Below are 27,066 nucleotides of genomic sequence, written 5' to 3'. Positions count from 1 at the left end.
CTAAAGGCAGTGTATGGATTTTCCATATCATACGTATTGATGAATTGAGAATGTCTGCTTGTAAAAAATGCCAGCAAAGGTCTACACATATAGAAAAAAAAAAAAAAAGGTATCTTACAATTAAACATGCCCTTAAAAAAAAAAAAAAGACACCCACCCACAAAACAAAACAAAACAAACAAAAAAAACAACTTGAAACACAATAATGCAAAGAAACCAATTTTGCTCTGCTGCTTAATTAGGTCTCTTGCCTGTAGTAGGCCTTCACATTATGTTGACCTATGCAATACTTCATGGAAGAGTCACCTCCAGAGAGGACAAAAGCCATTTCCATCAACTGTGTCGATGCTGACACTAGAATGGTTAATACATCTAATAAGGAGGAGAAAGGGAGATTTTATTTTTCGTGCATAAGCTCACATTTGTGTTTGATAAAAAACGTATTTTCCAAATTATGCAAAAAGAAGTTTCCCAATTTTTTTATTTTTTGCTAATTCAATATTTGAGAGACAACATCAAGGACTACAGTGCTTATAATATGTTTTATTCAATTCACATAGAAAAGCATGCAGTATTAATGTAAAATGGTACAGTATTAATGTAAAATGTTCAGTGCACATTAGGTAAACAAGTCATTAGCATACAAACCTATTTTCATGGTCTACATAGGCATACTGAACACATTTAGAATAACAACACTTTTTGGGAACTAAATTAAAAATTGTGCTTAACTTCAAAAAATACAAGCTATGTTTGCAGTGTTAAAGAAGCGACATTTTTCTAACTGAAGTAGTGTAACCCTGAAAAGAAAGAGGCTGCTACCTTATACCCACTTAAAACAATAGTTTCAGTACAGTACAGTGCTATGAAACAGTCAAAGCAGCAACATTTCCTCTTGGAGGCAAGTTTTACGGCAAAACTGACATTGTTTTATAGCAATTTCATGAATCCATAGGATATATAGCCAGTAGCTGCCCTGCACGCACAAAATGTAATCTTTAGGAATGGAAAATGTAACCTTTAAAACAAGTTCTTACATAACTGACGGATTTGACAAGACTGTTAAAACTGTCCTGTTCAATGGAGCCATTCACTGTGCTCACAACTGGAAGATCATGATACCTGAAAACCTAAAAGGTGGAAAAAAAAAAAAAAAAAAAAAAGCCCACAGAAATTCCAAGTAAACATGATTTCCAGCCAAAGAAGCAGATCTGGAATGGTTCTTCCCTAGGAAAGACCTTGCAATGGGCAAGGGAATGTTCAGTTTACACTTAGCCAGAAAAAGGCAGGATCAGACTGCATGGAAGTCATTAAAAATGAAGTTCACTTGGTAAATATTAAACATCTGCAGGTTGACAACTTTGAGTCGCGTTTGATTTCCACAGTCAGTTCTTGGTAGTTTTTGATGGACTAGCACTGGAAAGGCTGCTCTGAATTTTCCTCTTGGTTGACTGACTGATATTTTTGTTTTTCCTTTCAGCAATAAAGGAAGGCACCCAAGGAGGATTAAGCTGGGTGTGCAGGTCAGATGACATCTTTAAAAAGCACGAACCAAACTTCTGTTCCTCAAATAGCCTCTGCGAATTACTGAATAGTAAACTCTGGGAAAACTCTCTTTGAAATAAACAGTTCGGAGGCTTGATTTCACTAGCTGCTACGTTTTGGCCCGTAAAAAGTGGGAAGTGGTCATTCATATCTAGTCCAGATGGGGAGAGGATGGAAAACATAGCAGGTTTCCATCCAGCTCTGTCAACTGGTAGATCGCTCGTCTCTGGACACTTCATGCTCTGTTCCTCATTCATCCCTTCCAGTTTCTTCTCAGTTTCATTCAGAAGCTTTGAGCACTCTGTTGACTTTGAAGAATTATCAAGATCAGAGGACTTAAAATTATAGCAAGGACTCTTGCTATTGTCTGATTCAGACATCATTGAGTCCAACTCGGAAATTTTATCGAGGTAGGCAGCATCCATAGATGTCTCGCTGGAGGTTCTTGTGCGATTCATTTCAGAAGAGCAGAGAGTATGCAACCTTTTAGGTAAGCACGAACTTGCTTTATCGCTGGACTTTGCTGATGTTTCAGCTGACTGGCCAGCTACTGAATTTTGCGCTGCTTCATCAAAATCTAAGTTCTCAGCAAAGTTCGTTGGGCAAGTCCCCCAAAACCCTGATTTTCCCATAGTAAAACAGTTTAGCTTCTTTTCACTGCTTGTGCTGCGCTCTGGAGAATCTTTGCTGCAGTCATCTGAAGTGTCACAAAATTCTTCAAATTTTAGCTTTCTCAGGAACGTTGACGGTTTCCCTGCGTTTTCTTTTCCATCGGGAGTATTCAGCTGCAGACGACTGAGAGACAGAAACGGAGTGCATGGTGCTGGAAGATCATAAAGTTCTTCATCCTTATATGGGGTACACTCCTCAATTTTATTCCACTGCTGTTCTAAGCAGGTATCCATATTTGTAGTATTCTCATCCAGGAGAGCTCCCTGACACCCTGGAAATAGCTCCTTCTTTGGGACGCACTGGCTGTTTGAACCAGCTGAACCATCTTGACTAGAAGAACTTGAACATGTTCCATCACCTGACAGCTGTTCAAGGCTGTCAGAACTTTGACCAGTAGTCACAGCTTTCTTCTCCTCAACCTGGGTTTTCAAACACGTAGTGTCTTCACTGCTCTCAGTTCCTTTAGCATCTGCAGAAAGAGCTCTCTCACTAACAGCACTCATGGTCTGGGTTCCTTCACCTGCATTTTTCAGCTGTAAAAGCTGACACTCCATTTCCTCTATGTATTTATCACTTCTTTCCAGTGCTTTTTTAAGACGGTTCATTTCACGTTCACTTTGTTCTACTTTGGACTGAAGTGCAGCTACTGTAAACCTACCAAACCTGCAAGTAGTAAAACAAACAAAAAAACATTAAGCTGGAAAAGGACATTCTCTTCATGCTTTTCAAGTTAATTTAAAGAAAGAACAAAGCTATTAACCTGGTTAAATTTGAAAACAGAAGCGAGAACTGTATTTCTTTGCTAATTATGAAAATAAATAAATAAATAATCATATATAATGTATAGGTGCAGTGAATACCTGGAAAGACAAAATTAAACTATTAGTGGTAGTAAGGCAATAACAAGCAGATTACCCTTCCAGGGACTGGTTCCATCAATTCAACTCAAATATGCATGAAGAATTATCCCCTAAAACAATGGCAAAGATTTATGATAACATTTGAACAGTGGTCCACATCTTGAAATATTTACATTCAATCATTTTCCTACAGTACAGCAGTGTTTTACAATACACTTCCTACACAATGTCACCTTGTCAAATACAAAATGCCAATATGAAATTCAGAAATTGCAATAGTCCTTCGAGGTGGTTTAAATACTTACGTAGACCATTTCAATTGTGTTCCTGTTAGATATACAGCTTTTCCTTGGCCATTGCAAGTGGGTACTCCCACTTACTTCAGAGGGACTTTTTTTTTTTTTGAGCTTTACAACTGGAACAATGTAATTTCTGCCTCTACTCCACTCCAATAAACCTGCCACTTGTGGTTTGTGAAAGTTGTATGTTTGTGGGGCTTCCAGCTTGAGCACATTTTCAGCTGCAAAGATACAGACTTATCTTTCCCCACATCCTCCACCAGCTTTCAAGACTGACCTTCCCCAGAGGGCAGGTGAAGGTTTCAGCTATATGCTCTGACTAATTCTAACCTGTCACTGACAGGTGGGCACCAGGGAATTTCCTGTTCCATCCAAGACTTTCAATTTACAGAAAGGTAAAACAATTAAAGTTCTGGTATTATTAGGAAGGAGGGAAAGACCTGCAGCCACCCTATTACTCTGACATGCATGGTTTTATATTGCAAAGAAATGACAATTCTGTATTTGGGCTTAAACTAACATTCACTTTCCACCTTGCAGCCCTGTGTTACAGCACAACTTTATATTCAGTCTTCCAACACAAAGACTGTCTGGTTATTTCCACCCTTTTTCTATCTGTCTATTCTTCCCTCAGCATTCCTCAGATTCACAGGGAATTCCTGCTCCACTTCCCCCACAAACTTCCTCATTTTATCCCCTTACCCCTTCATGAGATGCTCCCACTGCAACCTTTAGACCAATGAGGTCTGAAGGAGGTTTATCAGTGACCCATGACTATGCTGGTGAAATATCCGTAAGTCTGTGCAAGCATTTCCAGCAAGGAACTAAATTAAGCCCGAAGTAGCAGGAGACTGTTCAATGCTGACAACTGCAATGTGGTCAAACCAGCAGTGAGGGAAAGAAATAAGGAGTATCATAAGCCCTGAACAAGTCGGGCACGAGTGACCAGACCTACTGATGTATGTCACTGTTCAGCTGCTTCTTCGTATTTAAAGCACGCTGAAGATTTTGTTGTGGGCAACTTAGTGGTGGGAAAGATTCACACCGCAGTCCAAGCGAGTTCTTTCACAGAATTACTACCAGACCACTTTTTAAATCAGATCAGTTTAAGTTCCACTCAGTTTTGGTATCTGCTACTCATGGCTGTGCAGGTATGAAAATGCAAGGGAGTACTTTTATATTTATGAGTATTGATGTTCTAAGATTTTTGCCCCCAAAAGAAGCTGACTTGATTGGAACGCTCAAGGCAAGGAACCACAAATTAGCTCTACCCAATTACCTTTGTCTTGGCAAAAATGAAAGTAGGCCTTCTTTCATTTGCTTACTCTATGTGTAACAAACTGTCTCCTCTAACTGCAGAAGTTTCTGCATTTCTGTTTGCTTGTAAGAGGGGAAGTGGAAGAAAAATTGTACAAGCCTTCCACCCTTCCCCATATGAAACCAGATAAAAGCAGAATCACAGGGAGTTCAGAAATGCTGCACTTACATTTTCAGGCGAAGAGGGGGGTTTACAATGAAATAAGCATCCTCACATGCAACACATTTTGGCTTACTCCCTCCTTTTATTAAATCAGATATTGGTTTAAAACATTGAGATAGTCACTACAGCATGGCAGGGCCCGAGCAAGATTATTCTTGCTTCCTAGAGATCCGGAAGTATTTATTTTGCCGTTCTCTAACAGGCCTGTTCACACAGCCTTACAGAAATAAAACTTGTACTGCTCAATAAAGGATACAAAAATGACACAAAAATACAGCTGGCTTAAGAGACAAGTGGGAGACAGGGAAACATGCTTACGTAGAATAAGCAAGACTTTCTGGGGTCTGCTGTAATGCACATTTTGACATACAAATTAAACATGTTTACATTTATATGCATACCTGGCAATTCCTATTTAATGGAAGAATGGTGTAATATGTTTATTTAATGCAAATAGCATTAGTGACAGCCTGAGATTTGCTTACGAGGAGGAAGCACTGTATTCTCAAGTGCAACTTTTATAACAAGTGTCCTCAGGTTTAAAAAAAAAAAAAAAAAGCAGCATGTTGTTCAAAGCCAAACAGCATCACTACTATGTTAATTGTTGTAGAGGGATGTGCTTGGGAATTTTGGTTTTCAGAAATGGAGCAGCTGACATACCGAATACAAACAGTTACCTCTGCAGTTAAACACCAGAGCAGTACTTCCTTTCTGTTCCTGCTTTGAGACTTACATGCATGTATCTCCCAAATTTTCAAGGACGTTGATTTTTAAGACAGATGTATTACAGTGCACATATTTAAACCAAGTACTCTAGACCAGAGGATGACAGATATTTTAGTGACTGTTCTGGCAGGTCAGCTAACAGTTTAGAAGACACGCATTTTGGGTAAAGAAGCCAGAATCCTCCCTATCCTCTTAACAAAACCACTTTGAGTGATTTCCTCTTCTTTTCCTTTGGATGTAACATTGAGCTGTGCCATAGTTGAAGAGTTATAGCCTGATGGTAAAAATAATAAAAAAAAATACAGAACAGTTACATGAAAATAAATGAAAATTTGGCTTGGCACTCCAGATAAATTGTTTTCCTTGAAAGTATCTGAACCATTTCACACCTGGGAACAAGAACAGACATCTATCAGTAGGAGTTCAGCTATTCAGCATGTGTGGTAAAGAGCATGTTTCATGTTCTCACACATGGGCTATGTATTTTCAGTGTTGGGGACTTGTTCTTCAGTCATTTCCATTAAACAGTGAGTTTGTATCTCACTATATCTGTTTCAAGTACCTCTTTTCTAGAAAAAAAAAAGAAAGTCCAGAGAAACTAGTGGTCACTCGAAGTAAATGAAGACATTCAAGCTGGGATTTGGATCCTCCAGCACCAGCAGCCCATGACATAAGGTCCTTTACATGACTGCCGGCCTTCAGCTATCACTCTGGGAGGATACAATCTGCTATAGGTCCTGTATCACATCTGCCAGCCTTGGACGAATGTACTGGATTATAGCACCTGAAGTAACACTGGATGTCTAAATGAGCACCTAAATCCTGCATTTCAGGGCCTTTCCTCAGCCGGAGTCTTTCACCTTGCCCCAACAGTATTTTAACTTGATACCATCAATCAGAAAATTAGCAGTCAGATCAGTGAAGAACTAACAAGAAGAACTAACATTACAGTTACGACGCTTGAGCAACCCTCTTTCATTATCACACAGCTGTTCCTTCGGTTATGTTTGAATACTCCTGAAGATGTCCATTTAGAAACAATTTGGAAAGTTTAGTAGTCTGTCACCTACAAGAGATCAAGTTTCTTCAGTTGTTTCTTCTCTCCTTATCTATTCATTTCACAAATTCACTTTTAGGGCTTTGTTTTCACACATCAGTGACCACTGACTATGACCCTGTCTAGTTTAGACCTTAACTCCGTATGAACCCCCTTTAAAACCACACAGACTGAGATAAACATTCCTCTTTTTGTACAGCAAGCAACTGCAGCCAGAGTTTTCCTACATTACCATATATGATAGACTTGGACCTCAAGGATACTGTGGCAGACGATTCTCCAGTTTTAATCACCTGATGGTCCAGACTGTGCAATGCTCTGAGGCTCACAAATGTGAGCATGATCCATTCTCCAAAAGAAACAAGGCTGGGAAGTGACAACGTACAGTCAGTGCTTGCCACAGACTGAAATTAGGGCAATGCCAGAGTGTGCATCCAAACCCAGTCTTGTCATTTTGATACACGTTTCATTTGGATTTTGCTGTTAAGAAGGGAAGAAAGCTAGGAAATCCAGCAAAACATCTGAAAGCAACACTGTGTTCTACAGCCTTTCTGTGAAGAGCATCATGTACCAGATGCAGCTGGACGAGAATGAGTTTTGCAATCTCCACAGCAGCCATGTATGGGGATCTGCAGCAACATCTTGACAATGTGCCAGGCATAGGCAATCTCCTTAAAGCAACGTGTAATATCGATACAGGAATGTTTAACAAACAGGTTTTTTTTAGGCAGCTTTATCCTAACAATAAAAAAATAGGAAAAGAGATAGACCTCAAGCATCTTGCTCTATTTCAGATCTGAATCTAGAAAAATGGATCAGTAAAGGAATTTGGTTCCACTGAATACAAAGCCCTGGGTATAGCCTACTACTGCTTTCCAATCTGCAGAAAAGGTGACAGAAGAATGTAGGCAATAGATCCTTCCTGAAGGATGAAAGAGAAACTCTTGCCAGAGCTAATTTCCTAAGCTTGTAGGAAAACAAGTTCTTTTCAATATGGGTAGATACTAGGCAGTAAATATTCTTCATAGCACAGTTCAAAGAGTATAAACTGATCTAGAGACATCTCACAAAATTCTCTCCTGGATGCCAAGAGAGTCCATTTCCTTCACATCACGAGTCAGACTAAGCTTCGCTGTTTACTGGACAACTGTAGAGCAGTAGGGAGGTGAATACCATCCGCCAGAAGAGGTTACTTCAAAATTACTATAAAACAACCAAACAAAAATCTCCACAAACACACCAGAAAACCCACAAAACCAGGTAAGATCTAAACATCCTTATCGACACACATTTACTCAAGGTTTAAATCTTAGAGTAAGTGCTTCCTCAGGTTTTAGTGCTATGGGTCAAGAACTCAAAGTTGTTTTCAATGCTACCGAATAGTAATTTCTCCTATTTACTTTTAAGGCAACACTGCAGCTGGTCTTTGAAAACAGCCAGCCCTCTGGGACAGCCAGCTTGCTGGGAGATTGAGAAAGTAGCCCAGTTTTCTATCTAGGAAGATAGAAACCTGCACGCAGGACACAGGTTACGAGAAGCTTATTGGTAGGCTCAATGAAATACAGACTGAATTGAGTAGCTTGGCATGAGTGGAAATATTTGAACTGAATAAAAACTGGATGTTGCACAGAAGACCTACAAAGTCAACAGCCTTAGATTTTGGTGTGCATGTACCCAAAGTCACAAATCTAGACAAGATAAACAATAAAACTGGAGAAGGGGAAACAAAAAACAAAAATCACAAAACCGAAAAAAAAAAAAAGGACCTAATGCAACAATTTTCAGCATGTTACAGACTGTTTTTCATACTGGGATTTTAACTGGCAGAAGAAATTAAATATTTAGGGGAAAGGCTCCTAGGAAGTCTAGGAGTCTGATTCAAGCTAATTTGAATCTAACCATTCATAAAATACGCTATACCCTGGAGTAGATGGACTTGCTAGTTATTTTCCTTCAGGTAAAAAGCAAACACTCCTTTGCCAAAAATGCTTTTAGATCCATTGTGCTTTGCCAATGGACCTAACAGTTTTCTATTTTAAGTAGAGCTGGAAGTCATAGGGCTTAATCATCCCGCTAAACTTAAGTTTTAGAAGTTTTCCTGTTCTGTACCAGAAAAACAGAAGTCACAGAGAATTCCTTAGGAGAAACAACAAGTAAAGAGCAAGCAAACAACCACCAAACAGTTTGATTTGCCTGAGAAATGGGAGACTAACACAGGTTTCTGGTAAGAATCAGAGCATGAAATTTACCTCTACTTGCTTTTCAGGCCTATGTCCCAACTTCATGATGGTTTGGTCAATGTCTTTTCCTTCCTATCTGTTTTGCTCAAAAATTAAACTCCGGCTCTGAGGACTTATTCTCAAAAATGTTTCAGGAAGTAAAAATAAAAAAGAACAAAACCCTAATCAATGACCATCATCTATTAAAAAAAATGTGTAAAACCTCCCGTCAATAAAATTGACACTGCAGCAATAACATATATGATATTTTTCAGCAGGTTTCAATGGATGATCAAAAGGAAAAACAACCCCAGATTACGATAAAAGGAAAGTTTTTTTCTTCAGTTAACCACTGAAGAAGGCTAACTATACTTTCCCTGTGATGTCAGATGTAGAGTCTATGTTACAAAGGGATCTTTCACTTGCCATCAGAGCTTCCTTTGCTACAAAGCAAAGCCTATTAAAATTATTTAAGTTGTGATAATTAGCTCCAGTACCATTACGCACAAGATGTGTTACATCTGGGATAAAGGAACTGAATACTGACAAATCCTTTCCCAAATCATTTGATTCAAGTTTTAGTCAGTTACCTAGCTAGTTGTTTAAGCACGAATCCACACCTGGCAATTCAAAGCTGAGAAATATGACAAACCAATGAATGGTCATGACATTAAGTTATAAGGATATGATTCAGTAGCTACTTTAAAACGTACTGGAGACCCATTCAGAACCTTTTCCCAAAACTTACCATCTCAACAATGAATGAAGTGCACCAAAACCAACTGCATTTGCAAATCAGTGCACCTGCACAGAAAAGTTTAACTACCGTGACATTGTTGGGTTCTGATGTTAATGCCTTAAATTCTGATTTCTTAGGCAAGGCTAAGCTATTGTAACCACTATTCAGGATGTAAAGCTTAGTTTAAAAGCCTTATAAATATTAGTTATCAAAGTTTGCCATCAGAAATGGAAGATCATTTCAGAAGTGTCTCAATGTTAGGTCTGGCCTAGATATTGGCTAGACTAATGACCGCAAGGACCAAAGAATGAATTTATAAAATCTGGAAAACTAACATGGTAGAGACTTCCTACCATGGGATTAGAATTCAAAACAACTGCTTAAAATTTGACGTAAACATCAGGCCATCAACCTGAAGAAAGCCAGTAAACAGGTCAAGTCCCACACTTGAAAGCGGACGTTAGCAGCAGAAGTGCAAAATGGGGTACCGGTTTAACTTTAAAGTAGCTATTCAGCAGAACTGGTACTGGCCATTTATGCTAGGAGTGCCAAATAAAAGGAGACAACAACAATGGTACCGCAAGATACAAGGACGTTGTAGCAAGATGAGAGTTTTTCTGCTCTAAGTCAGTGCTACTGAAGCTTCACTTGGAATACTGTACCCATCTCTAAGCATCACAGCTTCAGAAATCCATAGGCAATGGAGAGACCTTAGAGTATACAGCAACACCAAATAAATCAGAAGCTTACTTTTCATCCTAAGTCAAATACCTAGAAGAGTTGGATGAATTCAGTCTAGAAGACCAGACTAGGACTGAATGGGTATAGACAGGGTACATCAAAATTACTAACTTTAACATGCTGTAGGATTTCTTCCAAGATATTTTTTTCCTTGCATATGCTTAAATTCTTGTGGTACACCAAAGTTGAAGATAACAGAAAGCAGGGTACAGGCATGCAACTATCTAAACTTCTAAAGTGTAGAAACCATTCCTGAGCCAGTTTAAGCCTGATCCAACTCACGTCCTCCAATCTCCATGCATAGCTCTAGAGTTAGCTTGGGCAAAATCATTCCCAACATGCAGGAAGGATGCAACTAGGCATCTGGGTTGCAAAACCAGGTGTTAGTTACGTCCAGTTTCTAATAACATTTGATTCTCTCTGTGCTTCTAAAGAGGAAAGTCATCAGCTATTCTTTTATGCTGCATGGGCAAAAGATGGTAAAATAACCAGTCTGCAACAAAGTCTGGTTCCCCCTCCCTTCACATCTAATCTTTCCGATCAACTGGATGGTACAGGTAGAAGAAACTGAAATTCCTTCCACTGGGGTGTTTACCTGACCTTACTGAAACAGGATTGCGGTAGATGATTCCATCTCTTCCAGCTCTTCTTTTCTAGGATTTATTTAGTTGCATCTACTTATGTGTTTCCCATCCTTGCCATCTCACTCTCTAGTCTTATGGGAGAAAGATATTTGTTGCCATTAAATCCCTTTCCACTGCCAAGACCTTTAGCAGTACTTTATCACCCTTATTAGGGGACATCAGGACAAAATGTACCTTTATACATTTAACATCATAGCACAAGGATCATGCATCTGCTTTCCTGGGGTCTTAAACAAACAGTCTGACAATGAAGCTCCCTGTAAGGATGAATTTCATCTTCCAGCAAGTTAGTTGCAAATTAGATCAAAACCCAGAGAGCTCTCCTCTCACATTACGAAGGATGTCTCCCCACCCCCATTCCCCAAAATCACTGTATAAAACTTTGGCCAATGTCGCTCTTATCTTTCTAAGACAGAACTTTAAAAAATGTGATCACTTTGCTTTACAAAGTACTTCCAAGGAGAGGTACCTTACACACAGCTGTAATCGGTATGAAAACATGTCTGCTTTTTGAGGTAATTGTTATTGATGTTTTCACTACTTAGAAACATTGAACACAGATGTCAGCTCTGGGCATGATGTCCTTATGCTTCATAAGCCTGATTTTGCATGCCTTGCCCAGACACAAGACTGTCAGGGACACTCCTTGTACGAGGAGTCTAAGTTCACAGAACAAACCCTGAAGGCAGCAAAAGGAAGTAAAACAAACTACCAAACAAAACCAAATGCAAATGAGAACCTCTATAGAGTAACAAACCTGCTTTGACAAAAGGATGTCAGATTTAAGTGAAATTTCTCAGTAACGAAAAATAAGTTAGCTGTAGAATTCAATAAATCCAGTTCTCCAGTATTGGACAGATAACACAACAGCATTTGTAGCCAGTGCATATTCGTTCACTGCAGACTTGCTGCTATTCTCTAAGTTGCATTTGTCACCCAAGTCTGTGAGGATAAAAACTCCAAAGTCTACCTCGAGACACATATGCAATGCCATGTACACCACCATAGTTTTAGGTTAAAGTCCTACAACAGTTAAAGAGTCTATAAATAAAATACAGAAGCTTTTAAAATATTCACATACTTTTGGGGTGATCTACTATCAACTTCAGCTTTTAGTCGCAAATTCTCTCTTAAAAGGCTATTGTTTTCCATGCTCAGTTTCTTATTTGCCTAAGGAAAAGAAAAGGAAAAAAATCAGTATACAATAAAATAGAAATGACTTCCAATATTTATAGGACAAGCTGTTTCTGATTTTTTTAAAGAGACAGAACTAGAAATGTGAAGGCAGGAAACAGCCTTCAGACAGGGACACCACTTAAAAATCACCATGGGAAATGGCTTGCAAAACTGAAGAGCGAACAGACATTTTTAATTTATATTCCCAAAATACATTGCAAGTGTCCTATCTAGGGAAATAAACACAGCTATGTTAGTTAGTACAGAAAGTCATTAAGGAGATGTACTAATGGCAATTCCATGTTTTTTTTTTTTCCACATGACTAAATACGTTAAGTGCATTAACATTACAACGTGCAGGTATCAGCAAAACTAATGTAGAACAGCTTCCACCATCCCAAATTAGATTAGGATTACTTTGTTTGTTTTTTCCTTTTTTTTATTTTATTTTTTGCTTGTTGTTTTCAAAGCAGTTATCCTACGGATGTAAATCCATTATGACAAGCTATTTGCAGTCTTTCTTCACTTTCTTGCAGGACCTTCTGATTAAGACTCTTGATTCACAACCCTTCTCGTTCCTTGAATTGAGGTCAATTCCTTCTTTTCAGTTCAGCAGACGCTCTTGTTAACAAGGTATTTCATATAAAGAGAAGCTTCCCTGCTGCTGTGTTTCAGAACAACGAACGCCACCATCCTAACAAGTAGCATGAACTCGTTGCATTTCATAGTCTACTCAGTCTCTGTATGTTGAAAACTGTACCACCAATCCAGGACTTACAAGTCACAGTCTCAGTTCTAGTATGCAGTGGAAACATCATGTAAGTATGATCCAGAGTATCTGGCCTTGTGAGTGCAATGTACTTTGTTACAAGCATCAAACAGCACAAGAGAGGCAGAAAACCCTAAATACTTATCCAAATATCCCCAGCAACCTTCCCAGGTGAGGCTGAGGCAGTGGAGAGGGCAGAAATGGAGGGGAAATAAATGAACAAAACAAAAAACCTACAATACTCCTAGAGACAAAAGTAGAGATTTCTGGTATAGAAGGAATAGGAAGGGTGAGCTCAGGGCTTGGGTGTTTGAGTGTCAACTCCTCTATTGAGTATTTAAAAAAGAAGAATATGAAAAGCTATTCTGAAGGTAGTAAGAATCCAGGAGCATCAAACCATTCGCCATCACAGCCAAGACCTTTCTCTCTTTCCAGAGACATAGTTCCTCCAGCCACACAATCAAACAGAAATCTGCACAACTTGTACAGAGCTAGTACCCAAGTTATCTAGCTGGCACACGGTAGACCCTAACTTCTCTGGTCTCCTTCCATAGAGTGCTCTAACCTCCAAGCCAGTGATCTGCAAGGGATCCCCCCCATGCAGCAGTGTCTAGATTAATGACTTCATGTAACCACACTATCAGTGAGCGTACTTATCTAATACTCCTAGCTACTGGGTTTGTATCAGCACTTTCAGATTTGCTCTGACTCTACTCAGCTACAACATCTACTTTGGGAGTCTCTGTCCTAGGACACTAAAGGATAAAGGTGACTCCTTTCTTTACATGGACTGATTTAGAAAGTGACAGGAACCACATTTTCTGAGGGACCCCATTTCACTGAAAAATGCTGAGTGTTTGAAGCTCCTGTGTCAGTTATTTTAGGGGATAAGTAGGTTTGTAGTTCTGTGGTTCAAGATTGAGTCTATGTGGAAAGAGGGCTCCTGCTGTTCAGACTGGGCTTTGTCAGTGCACACTTGTTTCACAAGTGAAATAAGTGCAGAAGAAGAGTCAAGTGACTTTAGGTACTTCCAGAATTGAGCAGCTGTTGAACAGGAAACAGATTGGAAGAAAGTATCTGCATCACGGTTTCAGACTTAGTCCCTAAAACGCATCTAAACCTCCAATTTTATCTAAACCTTAACCAAAATCAGAGACTCCATAAACATAAAACCCTTTCATTGCTGGAGTTATGAAGGACAAAACAAAACAAAACAAAACAAACAAACAAGAAAAAAACCACACACACGCATTACCCCTGCCCCAACCCTCACTATATTCTTATCTTTACCTATCTTGGAAAAAACGTTATAAACCTCAGTCACCACAGAAAAGAGATAGCACAGTTTAATGTAATGGGAAAAAAAATAGACAAGAACTCCTTGCTGTGAATCCCCTTTAGCCAACTAGACTCTGATGCTCCTGGGATCCCCTGAGGAGGCCAGCTGTGTCCCTGTCTGTAAAGCCGAGGTCCAAGTCTAGCCGTCCTATTGAAAAAGCTCACTTTGGAAACTCAGTTTACTTCTTTGTCTCATTTTTAGGGTTTATCATGCACAGATTAGTTTAATCAGGACCAGAATTTCCTTTAGGCTGCACAGACATAAACCTAGAAGTGTCCCATTAAGAACAACAAAATGGCAGTATGTTATGATGTGCACCTTTGAGTCTAGCAGAGGGAACAAACAGTACTTAATTCTTAGGAAAGAACACCAACCCTAAGGCTTCAGTTTTGCAGGAGGTGACACAGGATTGTTAACAGAAGAAATACAGGGAGCATTTTGAGTAAATGCAAGTCCAGTCCTTTCCACCCTGCCCTTCAAGTTTATCTTGAAATTTCACTCTAAGTCAACGTTTAACATCATTTTTCCTGTGCCCATAGGTAGATTTTGCAAGGTATTTTTATTTATTTGGTATTTTATTTATTTTTATTTATTTATTTAACTACCTCCTGCACCCCTCCTTCTGCAACATCAGTTTTCTTTTCTGTTACATTCAAGATGTATAAAAAGCTGCAGGTTTTCAGTAAAGAATCTTTGGGTTATAAAATGCTGAAGCTTGTCTATTTTCAGTCAAAGGGTCAAGTTACTCTGTCTCAGCAACTCGCACCAAAAATATTGGTTAGCAAGGAAGGCAATAGTGCAAAATCTGCCTCAGCCAACTGTACTGTGTTTGGCCATTGAATGTTGTAAAATAGATATATTATATAGATTATTGCAAGCCTGAAAAATCTGGTCATCAACTACTGGTGACAAGCACTACTATAATCCAATTACCCAGTCATAGAGTGACACAGGAGTTGAGGAAGAGCCATATACAAGGCTCACTAGAACAAGCAATAACATCTGACACATGCAAAGGCTGTATGGAAATACTATGATACACTAACAATAACTGGAATTCATTTTTTCCCCCTTTTCTTCTAGATCTATGAAGTACCCAGAGGTCATGCCAGCTCTCACCCCTGTTTAACTAACATGAACATTATACAACCAGATAGCTGAAAAAACATATTTATTACCTCCTTTAACTTTTCCACATTATCTATCACTTTTTCACATATATCATTGGCAGCTTTCAGCTTTTTGCTCCATTCCTCTGGGGTTTCTGGGCCACTGGTACTTGCTTCATCTGCTGACTGGCTAGTTTCCTTGTTTTGGCAAGAGGAAGCCGGTGCTGTAGGATCCAGAAGAGATTTCAGCTGTGTCTGTAAATTGAGATTTCTGCCTCTAAGTTCTTCCACTTCTTTTTGCAGGGATTCTATTTCATCCTAAAGATGTCAGAAATTCACAGGAATTAAAATAATGTGTGAGATTAATTAAATAATACTGGCAAGTTCCCACAGCACTTTAGAAACATGGGTTCTCTGGCAAGCCCAGATGCATGCCTTCACTTACGCATCTATCTAAATATGCTTATGTATTGTGCTCCAGGCAGGATTTTAATCAACCTGCACACTCAAGCATAGTGAAGGTTTTAGTGAAGGGAATCCCCTGACTACATAAAGGACCCTGAACAAACTGGCAGGCAGACCAAAAGCTTCAAAGCGGTCAGCAACATGAATCTATTATTAGGGCACTCTGTGGGAAGGTTTCCTGTATAAAGTGTATTCTTAAGGTCGTCCTCTGCTGACTCATTTGCTGTTATTTGAGAACGATATGAGAGATTCATTCTGAAACATCACGTGGTCAGATGCTGAAAGTCTCAACATTCGAAATGGACAGAGCACTGCCTGGAAGAGGCTGCTCCGGCTGCATAAAAGTAGAAACATTTAAGGAAAGACTGAAAAAAAAAAAAAAGAAGAAGAAGAAAGCAACTAGCTGTGTCAGTCTGGAGCCACAGTGAAGCAAAAATCTTCAAAAGCCTGTTGCTAAAGAGATAAAAAGTAATTTATCCTAAAAATGTCTTCTTCATTGTTCTCCAACTTAAGAATTACACTGCTCAGGGTAAGATTATTAAAAGAGACCACAAGATGGCATTTACATAAATTCAAGGCATATTTGCATTAAAAAAAAATATCAAACTCTCCCCACCCTCCTCAAAAAATTAATAACCATTTCTAAATAGCTTCATTTTTAAAGACATTTATGTTATCCTATGCCCATCTGTGTCATTTTGGAGTTGATTCAATAGAAACATGGGAAACCTCCCTCTCATGACTGCTCTATGAAAGAAACTGAGCTCTGGGCAAACTTGTTGTAAGGCAGCCCTCACCTCCCTTGCATTAAGGATATTTATACAGCGTCTGTTTCTTTTCTCTCATTCTCCTTGCTGTGAGACAGGTTTCCTTGAAAAGTGTGCGGTGTCTTCACACTCTTGCTACTATGGAAACAATAACTGAGAAGACAAACTAAGCATATTCCTTATTAATACCTTTTTACCTTGTTCTTAATAGAATATTTTTCCAGCAGAACAGAGAAGTTTCCAAGCATTCATTCACCCGTTCACTTCATTTAACAAAGCAACAATTAATATAAGTTAACCTACACCATAGGATTCCAGTGGGCATTATTCTTTAAAAAAGTTTAGCCTCCCCAAGTAACAGGGAAGTATTTCAGAAAATGTTTGTCTTTGTACCAAATACGGAACAAATACCCCAACACCCAATATGCATAAAGAAAACCCTCCCATAGTATCTTAGGGTTGAATTTCCAGTCTCTGGAACTGGCTGCATTTGGCTACCTGTAGCTTAGACAGAGCATCACTACGGCTTCTGCAGGACCTCTTCAGCCACCAGCAAATGCTTTCCCCAACCTCAGCCAGAAGGTGGGATATTAATGCGGCACAGTTCCACATAGATTCAGCTTAAAGCTTTGCTCAAATTGAAGACTCCAGAACTCAAAGCAGAAAGATCACATTGCATACAGTAATTTAACAGTTGCAGTTCATCTGGAAAGTCACAATGCTCCCATGTGCTTACCTCATATTCTTTGTGGAGCAATTCAAGCCTTGTTTTACGTAGGTGTTTTCTGACTGTCGGACTAAATATAGGATCACTTTCACTTGTTCCTCCTAAAGCAGCACAGAAGGAAAGAAAACACTAATATTGTTTCTTTTTCAGTCAATTCAATTCTAGCAATCCAGCTTGCAGTGTTTTTCATAATATCAGCTACAAATACAGCTAATATTGGACCAATCTACTACCATGGGAGACTATAACCTTTCATTTTCAGAACAGATTAGACAGGAATAGCTATTAGTGATGTTTAGAAGTCAAAATCCTGTCTCACAGCAGGAACACAACATTTGAATTTTCTCAACTTTGTATTATCCTTGACAGAATCATGCCTTATTTAAGACCACAGCTATTAAAACAGATCTAAGGGAGGGGGTAAAATACAACATAAAACCAACACACATACATTTATTTAACACATGACAGCATATGTTTCTAAAGTATGACTATTCAGATATATTTTTCCTATTAGAACCAAATAGCAATGGTGACATTTTACATCAAATCGAAATCCCAGTATTTTCCAGCCCCGGGGAAGTTCATATCCTCATTCAAGTTTTTTAGCTTTGACTTTCTTAAGCAGCTTTGACATTTTTTTAAAAAGAAAAGCAAAAGGGGCATGGTGAATAATCCCACAAAAACAACCAACAGTCAAAAAGAACACACACTCATTCAAGATTCTCGATTTAAGTATACTATTTCTCAGCTAAATGCTGACCTCTTAGGTCAACAGGCTGCAACATATAGGTAGGCTATTTGAAGAGATAGATGCCTTCTTTCCAGCAAAAGGCACTGTCCAAATAAGACTGAAAATAATAATAATTACAGTGGCGGGGTGCTTGCTGCTTTTGAATAATCAAGCCATTACTATACACATCATCTTTGGAATTTTTACCTTATTGTTATTATGTATACTTCGATAAAGATTTAAAGTCAGAGGCTGGTTTAAAAAAATAAATAAATCCACACATCTTTGGACCTGAAAGAACTTCAACCATCAGTAAATATCAGAAGGTTATTTCAAAGCCTAAAGTTGTCCTTACCTATGATTTCCTTGCAAGGATTTTCAGGCGTGATGGGAATCCTGCAAGCTGGACATTGATTATTGTTCTTCAACCAGACTTCAATACAAATGGAACAGAAGACGTGGTTGTTCACACAGATTACTGGGTGACGAACCTTTCAGCATCAAGGAAGAGAGGAAAGAAGGAAAACAAACAAACAGAAAGACACTATGAATACTTAAAAACCCTTTCAGGTAATTGAGTATGAAAACATACTGCCTCAATCTCTCAGAGCGAGTCTGGTCTCCAGCAGAAAAGAGACACTGCTGTTTCCACAGGTTAGGAGTGGTCTCCTGACTTACAGCACCAAATTTCCTTATTAGTGACACCACAGCTATAATTTTCTTTGCAAAACTAAAGATCCTTGATCCCAAGAGCTCATCAACACAGTGTGGCAGAAGCCCTTCCCTCATCCCACTATCTCCATGAACTGCAGCCAACCAGTGAAATGAGGTCCGCTGTGGAGGAACCAAAACGTGCACATTCACTCATTCCCAACAGTGAGGGATTGAGAGATTGCCCCAAGCAACAACCAACACTTTGTCTCGAAAGAGCTGCCACTGAAGCGGTATTGCCGATTAACCCTAGCTTGCACATAATCAGCTTCATGGAAATAAACTAATGAGGATATGGGCCAAAACCACAGAGCAGAAATATGAACCAGCAATCACTTATTCAAACCTCCTGCTAGATATGCATTGCTACTAGTAAGTCATTACCCAAGAACAGGGCAGCTTAAATATTTCAATCAGACACAGTTCCTCTCAAGAAGCTTCCCCCCCTCCCAAACAGCAGGGTAATCAAACTTTGCATTATTCTCTCATGTTATTTAACAATAATAACAATAAACCCTGTTTGAAAGTAAGTACGCATAGAGGGACCAAATATGATACAGAGAAGACTTTTCCCTATACCTCCACTTTACTGAGGTGCTCTGGTACAATTTATGGTAATACATTCTCAAACCTCACAAGGCTTAACATTAGTATCTGTGTTAAAGTTCTTAAAAGTAATTATTTGTTTTTATTCCACCACTATCTCTGCCCAAGAAACATATTTTGACTCATGGGGGTAGAGGCATGTACTACTTCAGAGTCTACTTCATGGCCCCTGTGAAGCTGTTAAAGCCCACGTTCATGCGAATTCTTTCACCTTCAACAAAAAAAAAAAAAAAAAAAGCCCTCACCAGCCTTGAGATTTCCCTTGTTCATTTTATCAGTAAAGCAGACAAACTAAAAAGGAAAAATGAAGTGTTGACAGGGAGAATCAAGGAACTCAAAAGGACAGCTAAAAACCGCCCTGGAAAACAGATTAGATGTGCCCTGTAGTAATCATGCCTACACAGTTGGTGTTGTACAAGCTACAAACCAAGTATTTTACCCCTGAGATATACACACACATCTGTATAAGGGCCCAGGTCTGTCAGCTCCTTCTTCATTTTGCTTTTTGTGTGGGATTAGCAGTATTTTAAAAACTTCCAATATGACAGCACAGGAGCCTAAGGACTGTCTACACACAAACAGAAACTCAAGTTAACGAAGGTGTGCATACAGAGACTAAGGGATTCCTCCAAGCACCTGCACATTTTCGCTTCTAATTAAGGTGGCTTTTTTGGGGTTTAATGCAAGCATTAGCACAACAAGGCTTTGTAAACATTTAAATACTACAATTTCATTTATTAAAAACACATTCTTGTTATTGACTGCTTTTCTTTACCAGAAAGAGCTTTTTCCAGCTTTCCCATCAGCAGCTAGAAGAAAAAAATAACTTTTTTTTTCCTCTAGTTGGTCTTTTTTTTTTTTTTTTAACCCAGGAGCAGCCATTATATGAGAATAGTTATATGGATGGCTATTATAGGGTACAGAGCAGAATAACATAAAATAGTCCAAACAGGAAAAGACATTTCAAGAGTGCAGGTCTCCTCCCAGGGGAGCAAGAGACCCTCAGTTACCCCAACCCTGACATGGCTATACACTTCTTGCAAGTGAATCATTACTCCATATCTCTAGCAAAATAGTAAGTCACGTTTATTACTCTCTGGGGGACAGTACTCCTGATTTACACGCATTTACACGTTTCACTTCAGGGCTGAGGTTTACACATGCGTTAGCTCAGAATCCACACAAAGCCATCCATGCCCCAGCAGCAGGAGCTGCTACCAAAATGTCAGTCAGGAAACACCGAGGCCGGGGGCCCCTTCCCCTCACCAAGTCCCCGAGCCACTGCCTGTGACAAGCCTGGGGGTGGGGATCATGACACATTCATTACTAAAGAGCATTTTACTTGAATTACAGCACCCTTTCAGTTCCTCAATCAACCATAATAACTGGAAAGGCTACAGCTTATTTAGGAAGGCTTGATTAGCTAGGTGAATTTGAGTAATTTCCTAATTCCAACATCCCCCCACATAACATGGTTCCTCCATGGATCCTGCAGACATCTATGCCTCTTGGGCCTTTAAGAAGCATTAAGTGAGGAGCAGGCAAAGGAAAAAGCAGACACACTGATACCAGTGAACAAATCCCCGGACATATCGCAGGTGCTTTCAGCGCACACAGAACTGCAGGCCCAAGCCAAAACAAACCACCACCACTGAAATCAACAGGAGACCTTCAGTCACTCTGCAGCAAGCAACCTGAAGGCCTGATGCAGCCAGCTTCTGACCTACTCGCTAATTATGAACACAACTACGTTAGACATTAGCCCAGACTATGTTAATTGAACATTCAGGTTACAAAGATGAAATTCATCCAAGCAATTAACACTTATGATACATGGTTATTTGCCCATCTTGCAAACATAGCTTACAAAACTGTTCACACTAACAAAATGGACTAACATTTTTTATCCCCCCCTCCAAAGATCTCTGTTTCATTAAACACGAGCGGATAACATTACTGAATGAGTTTCTATTCGCTACCTCTTTTTATCCGCTTACCACTAAGCACAGTGAATAGTTTCTGGTTTGCAACCAATCCTCTGCAAGTTTTGCAGATAGCAAGAGGGTAGGCTTTATATTCAATTTGAAGCCCACGCTACAAAACACAGAAGTACTAGAACACGTCATCCTCTGTTCTGCTTTCTGCCCCCCCAACGAGTTAGTAAAAACTGCAAGATTTTTTTCCTTATTTTACTAAATACCTTTTTGCAACTCCCTCTAGCCTTACTCTTGAAAAGAGGAGCTTTTTCTGATGCTTTTCTATGATGCTTCGAGCTGGAGACAAAGATGCGTGTTAAAAGGACAGTCAGAGCAGCCAACTTCGGCAAAATTGAAACAATGTAACTGAAAAAGGAAGCATTCAAAGACCTTCACTACAGATGTCACCACTAGATTCACTTACATAACATTAATAAATTACCTCAGTGCAAGATACCAAGAAAGAAGAGTGTGGAAATCTCTTCCAGTACAAACTCAGTTACAGTCCCCGGTCAATTCCAGAAGAAAAGTGGAAGAATGAGGCAGTGGCTTGAGAAGAGCCACTGGCTTTATAGCAAAACACAAATGACTACACAGCAAAGCTATGAGGTAGTGACATTATTTTGAAAACCACCAAGATAAGATTTAACACTGAATACCTTATCGATTTGATTTTGCTCTCCTCCTTGTTGAGGAGTATCCGCTCTGCATTAGACACAATAAACTTATCCTCTCCATTTGTATTAAATAAATTGAAAACGGGATAACAGCACTGCATTCCTGTTTGCTTGTGTCCCATTGGAAAGCCAACAAATGAGTACTCGTGGCTGCAAAAAGCATCACTCTCTGCCACAGGTAAGAGGCTGGAAAAACAGAGGTGTGCAACCACTTCCACTGCCAGTGCTATGCCTACTTGACACATCAATCGTTCCTCTTCTTTTGTGACCATGCAAGCAAAAAAGACCTCAGAGTCGAGCCCATCTAGGGCAGAAAGAGAACGGACGATAAATAACAGATACAAACACAAAGGTTATTTTCGCCTTTGTAATCGATGATTTGGTTTATGAGGTGTGCTTTGGAAAGGAAGGAAGCATGAAGGAAGAGCCATGAGGAATGAGAGGAGATTTGAGAAGCAACTGGTGACAGCCCCACAGGCGGCTCTGGGGGCTTCCAGCGCCCAGCGAATACCGGGAGTGGATACCAGAGACGAGAAACGCACCTGTCACCTTCTCGGGTCAGAGAAAGGAAATCAAAACTTTTCTTTTCCTCCAGCCAGCTCCGATTTTGCTCATCACTTTCAAAACCCGCTCGGTCCTACACCTCTTCTTTGTTTTGCTTGGCCTTCACGACACAGCACCGAGCTCAGACATGAACCTCGAGACATCCCAGCTCCCAAACGGAGGAATACCCCCCTCCCCTCAAAAAACAAAAAGCTTCACCTCAAAAGCACTACATCCAAATTTCGTCTTTTTTTTTTTTTTTTTTTTTTTGGGTGGTGGGGTGATGTAACCCCACCGGTGCCTGCACCCAGCAGGCTCCCGCCGGGGTCTCTCCCAGTTACCCCCCCCCAAAGCGGCGCCGTCGCCCCCCGCTGCGGGGCTGATCCCTGCCTCCCCCTCGTCCCCCCGGTCGGTGTCACCGAGCCCCTCCTGCCCCGCACCCACCACCGGGCCCCTCGCAGGGTGGGAGCTAAGGAGGGAGGGTGGTGAGGGAGGGCAGCGGCCGCCCCCGGGGCCGTTACCTTCCCCAGGCAGATGTGGCAGGTGATGGGCAGCGTGAGGGACAGCGTGACGCTCGGGCCGTGCTGCGACATGGCGGCGCCGCCCGCACGGAAGTCACCGCGGGCAGGCAGGCGGGCAGGCAGGCAGGCAGCGCTAAGGCGGCCCCACTACGGCAAGCCGGCGAGGCCAAGCAGCCGCCGCCGCCCGGCGCTGGGGAGGGGAATGGTGGAGGAAATGGAGGGGGAGCGGAGCGCAGCGCGCAGGCTTTTGAAGCGCCCCCCCGGGAAAGGAACGGGGGGAAGTGCCCCCACACATACACACATCACCACCGCCATACCCCGCGGCGCCGCGGCTCGGCCCCGTGAGGGGAGAGCGGGGATGGTGGGGAGAGTTTGGTAAAGGCGCCTCGCGGGAGTGGGGCTACAGTGGTGTTTGTTTGCCTCAGTAAAACATTCCTGCCTCAGTAACCCTTTTTTCCTCAGTTAGCCCTTCTTGCTTCAGTAAACCACTCTTGCCTCAATAAACCATTCCGTCCATGGTCTTCATTGTGCCACTTAAACGCCAGCTGTTTTACTCCCATTAATTCCCCCATGCCTTCCTCCACGTCTTTTTTCCAACATCCCTCTTGCTCTGAAATAGCACACATGGGGCTGGGTTGCGGATCGCGTTGGGCGTGCTGGTCGACAGCTGGCTGAAAGTGAGCCCGCAGTGTGCCCAGGTGGCCAAGGAGGCCAATGGCATCCTGGCTTGTATCAGGAATAGTGTGGCCAGTTTGAGTTTGAGTTTGGCCAGTTGTGGCCTGTTCAGTTTGAGGCCCTCACTACAAGGACATCGAGGTGCTGGAGCATGTCCAGAGAAGAGCAGCAAAGCTGGTGAAGGAACCAGAAAACAAGACTTACGAGCAGCAAATGAGGGAATGGGAGTTGTTTAGTATGGAGAAAAGAAGGCTGAGGGGTGACCTCATCACTATCTACAGCTACGTGAAAGAAGGTTGCAGCAAGGTGGGTGTCAGTATCTTTTCTCAGGTGACAAGTGATAGGATGCAAGGACATGGCCTCAAGTTGCACCAGGGAGAGATTCAGAATCACAGAATCATCTAGGTTAGAAAAGACCTTTCAGATCACCAGATCACCAACAACCTGACCTATCAAGTCCCATCACTAAACCATGTCCCTTAGTGCCATGTCCATGCATCTCTTGTTTCGTACCTGCAGGCATGGGAACTCCACCACTCTCCTGGGTGGCTTGTTCCAATGCATGACCCTTTCTATGAAGAAATTTATCCTAATGTCTAATTTAAACCTCTGATGCAGGCCAGGATGCCATTGGCCTTCTTGGCCACCTGCTGGCTCATGTTCAGCCTGCTGTTGACCAACATGGAAAACACCGTAATGGTCTGCTCTGGGAAGTGGTGGAAGCTCCATCGCTGGAGGTACTCGAGAGACATGGATGTGGCACTAAGGGACATGGTTTGGTGATGGGACTCTGTAGCTCAGGTTGATGGTTGGACTTGGTGATCTGGAAGATCTTTTCCAACCGAGATGTTTCTATGATTTCAGTTAACCAGGGCACAACCCCCCCTTCCCCACTACTCATAGCACTGGCTGGTGCTGGCCATTTTCCCCAGTGCTACAGGATCAGCCCTGTGCCTCTACAACCTCGTGCCCAATGTCAGCCACCAGCTCCCACACAGCCCAGTCAGCCAAAACCTTTCACCCCTTGCTCAAGGGGGTGCTAGTTGGTGGGATTTTCATGGCCCATGCAGCAGTGGCTGTGAGGGCAAAGAGGAAACTGTGACTCTGAAAGCCCTGCAAGAGCAGCAACGCTAGACTAATGATGCTCAGTGGAGGCTTGTTGAGAATTCATTGAAGATGGGTTTACATGGATGAAAACTTGTGTGCTGCCCTACTTCCACCAATGCCCCTCCAAATCCAGGGTTTGTGCTTTTCAGGCTGCCTGACAGCAGCTGGGAAGCAGTGCTTGTGGGACAGGACTTGTAGGAGTCTGTTAGCTTGACCTCAGTCCCGGGACCCCTGTAGTTTCTTGTAAACGTGCCACAGCATGCTGAAAATTACAGACCTGAGTGATTTAACATTGCACCACATGATAAATGCTGGGAATGCTGAGCAGCTAATTCAAACAAGCATAAAGTTGTGGATGCAATGATTAACAAGGAAAGTATCTTAGACCGACACAGCAGAGTTGTACGGGTGCATTTCAATTTGATATAGGTGAATTACTGCAAATAAAGTGAGCAAAGTAATCCGTACTGACATTGCAGTGCCAACAGTGCCTGGCAGCTTTCGTGGTAACATATTCCTAGGTGGGAAAGGACAGTTTTGAGTAAGCTGTACTTGATAAAAGTTGAATATTCACTTGCTAAAATACATCACTTTTTAGTAAGTTTCAGAAAAACTGATTTAATATCAATTAAAAAAAGAATCAATTAGTGACGTAATATATGTACCATTATTTGTTAGAGGCTGACGGGACATCTCCTGTGAGGAGACACTTTTAGACCTGGCATGATCAACCTGTTGATTAGGTAGGGGGGTGCCTGGAGGATTTTCGAAAGTGTAAAATTATTGGGTTTTGAACTTTAAAGGGAACCACTGGAGCATGGTGTGAGTTAAGTGAATTTATTGTGCAGCAAGCAAAACATGCCAGAATGCAAGAAACCCCTGTTGTTTGTCTTTGCTGCTTTTGTATATTGATTTTTATTGAAATTGACTATAAAAAGAGCAGAAAGGGTAAATACATGAAAGAGAAATCAAAAACAAGGAAATACATCTTACAATTGACACGTGAAACCCTTTAAAATGAATCTGGGATGAAGCAGGAACCCTTTCAACAGCATAACTTCCACCACTTCAAAAAAATTGTACGTAACCGGAAAGTGACCTGTTAGAGGACAAGATCTGTTGAGATGTATATATTTTCTCTTAAAGAAAATAGCTCATAAAGGAGCTCATTTCTCTGAATAAGCTGCTAAAAGGAATATATTTTCTGGGTAAGGAGGTTAAACTTATTTGTTTAGCAGATTTCTGCTGAAGTTGGATGCCTAGTCAGTGAACAAATACTTCACAAATTATTTGTGATCTAGTAGTGCCTGAGGTTTAGTTGAAATTTATGGGATGATGTTACTGACTCTTCAGGGGCATGGAAAATATTTAATTCTGTAGTGCTGGGAGAGAAAGAGAACACAGAGAGCGAGAAGAGGGGAGCTGGAGGGGTAACAATCTGCTGCAGTTAAGGGGAGCTGAGAAATATAATACGACGACAGGAGGTGAAGCCTTTAAAGGGTCCAGGCCACTTAACACTGTAGTACTGAGTGGTGGGGACACACACACAGCTGCAAAATAGAATGCAACAGATAAAAACCTTCCTGGGATGCCTGGTGTGTTTGCTGAGGCTCTTGGGCATAAGGATCAAACACATGGGTAGGAGATCAGTGTTTGGCCACTGGTACTAATACATGTACAGAGAAAGGGTGGAAAAGGACAGGTCGAAAGCCAAGAACTCAACCACTGATGACCTCCCAGGATTTGGGCTCTGTTTGTGAAATTATTGAGCCATGTGCTCCTGAAATCTTGGAAACCCTGAGACAATTAACAGCAAAAATAGAAAACATTACTTATTAAAAACAAAAGTTTCTTTGATGAGAGCTTTGAAGGAACCAACTTGGGACAACATAAACTGGTCAGAGTACTAAATTGAGCTAATTAATTCTTTTAAACTTGAGATTCATCTATAAATTTTTTGACTCCTGAAGCTGAATAAAGTCATTGGTATTTTTGGATTAAAGTCATGAGTCACTTATATTTTAGATCTGTGTATGTTTCCCACCAACATGTTATGCAGAGATAGCTAGGAGCACAGGTGAGCATGTGAACAGTGTTGTCTCAGTTAATTAGCCCATGTGGTAAATAAGAGGTAACTAATGCATCTGTACTGGTTCTAATAATTTGGTTATGTTTGGATGTAT

The 27,066-nt window shown here is 40.8% G+C and overlaps 1 protein-coding gene across 1 annotated transcript; it reads right to left on the bottom strand.

Annotated features, from left to right (window-relative positions):
* Positions 1–231: 231 nt before the first annotated feature.
* On the bottom strand, positions 232–23,222 carry OBI1 (ORC ubiquitin ligase 1). Its single transcript, XM_035565195.2, has 6 exons — positions 23,102–23,222; positions 18,423–18,558; positions 17,344–17,435; positions 15,445–15,693; positions 12,064–12,152; positions 232–2,880 (listed from the first exon to the last, which is right to left on the bottom strand). The coding sequence occupies exons 1-6, from the start codon at positions 23,171–23,173 to the stop codon at positions 1,386–1,388; spliced, it is 2,133 nt and encodes a 710-aa protein (XP_035421088.1). The 5' UTR covers positions 23,174–23,222; the 3' UTR covers positions 232–1,385.
* Positions 23,223–27,066: the final 3,844 nt, after the last annotated feature.

This window comes from Cygnus atratus, chromosome 1, assembly GCF_013377495.2.
Source record: "Cygnus atratus isolate AKBS03 ecotype Queensland, Australia chromosome 1, CAtr_DNAZoo_HiC_assembly, whole genome shotgun sequence".
Classification (NCBI taxonomy): Eukaryota; Metazoa; Chordata; class Aves; order Anseriformes; family Anatidae; genus Cygnus; species Cygnus atratus.
This window is presented reverse-complemented; position numbering and strand designations above follow the sequence as displayed.

Excerpts from the sequence above, each read along its gene's own strand:
- OBI1 (XM_035565195.2), bottom strand. The coding sequence starts at position 23,173 with ATGTCGCAGCACGGCCCGAGCGTCACGCTGTCCCTCACGCTGCCCATC. Across the intron at positions 15,694-17,343 it reads TGCTCCACAAAGAATATGAG|GATGAAATAGAATCCCTGCA; the intron begins GTAAGCACATGG and ends TGACATCTTTAG. Across the intron at positions 12,153-15,444 it reads ATGTGGAAAAGTTAAAGGAG|GCAAATAAGAAACTGAGCAT; the intron begins GTAATAAATATG and ends TCTTTTCCTTAG.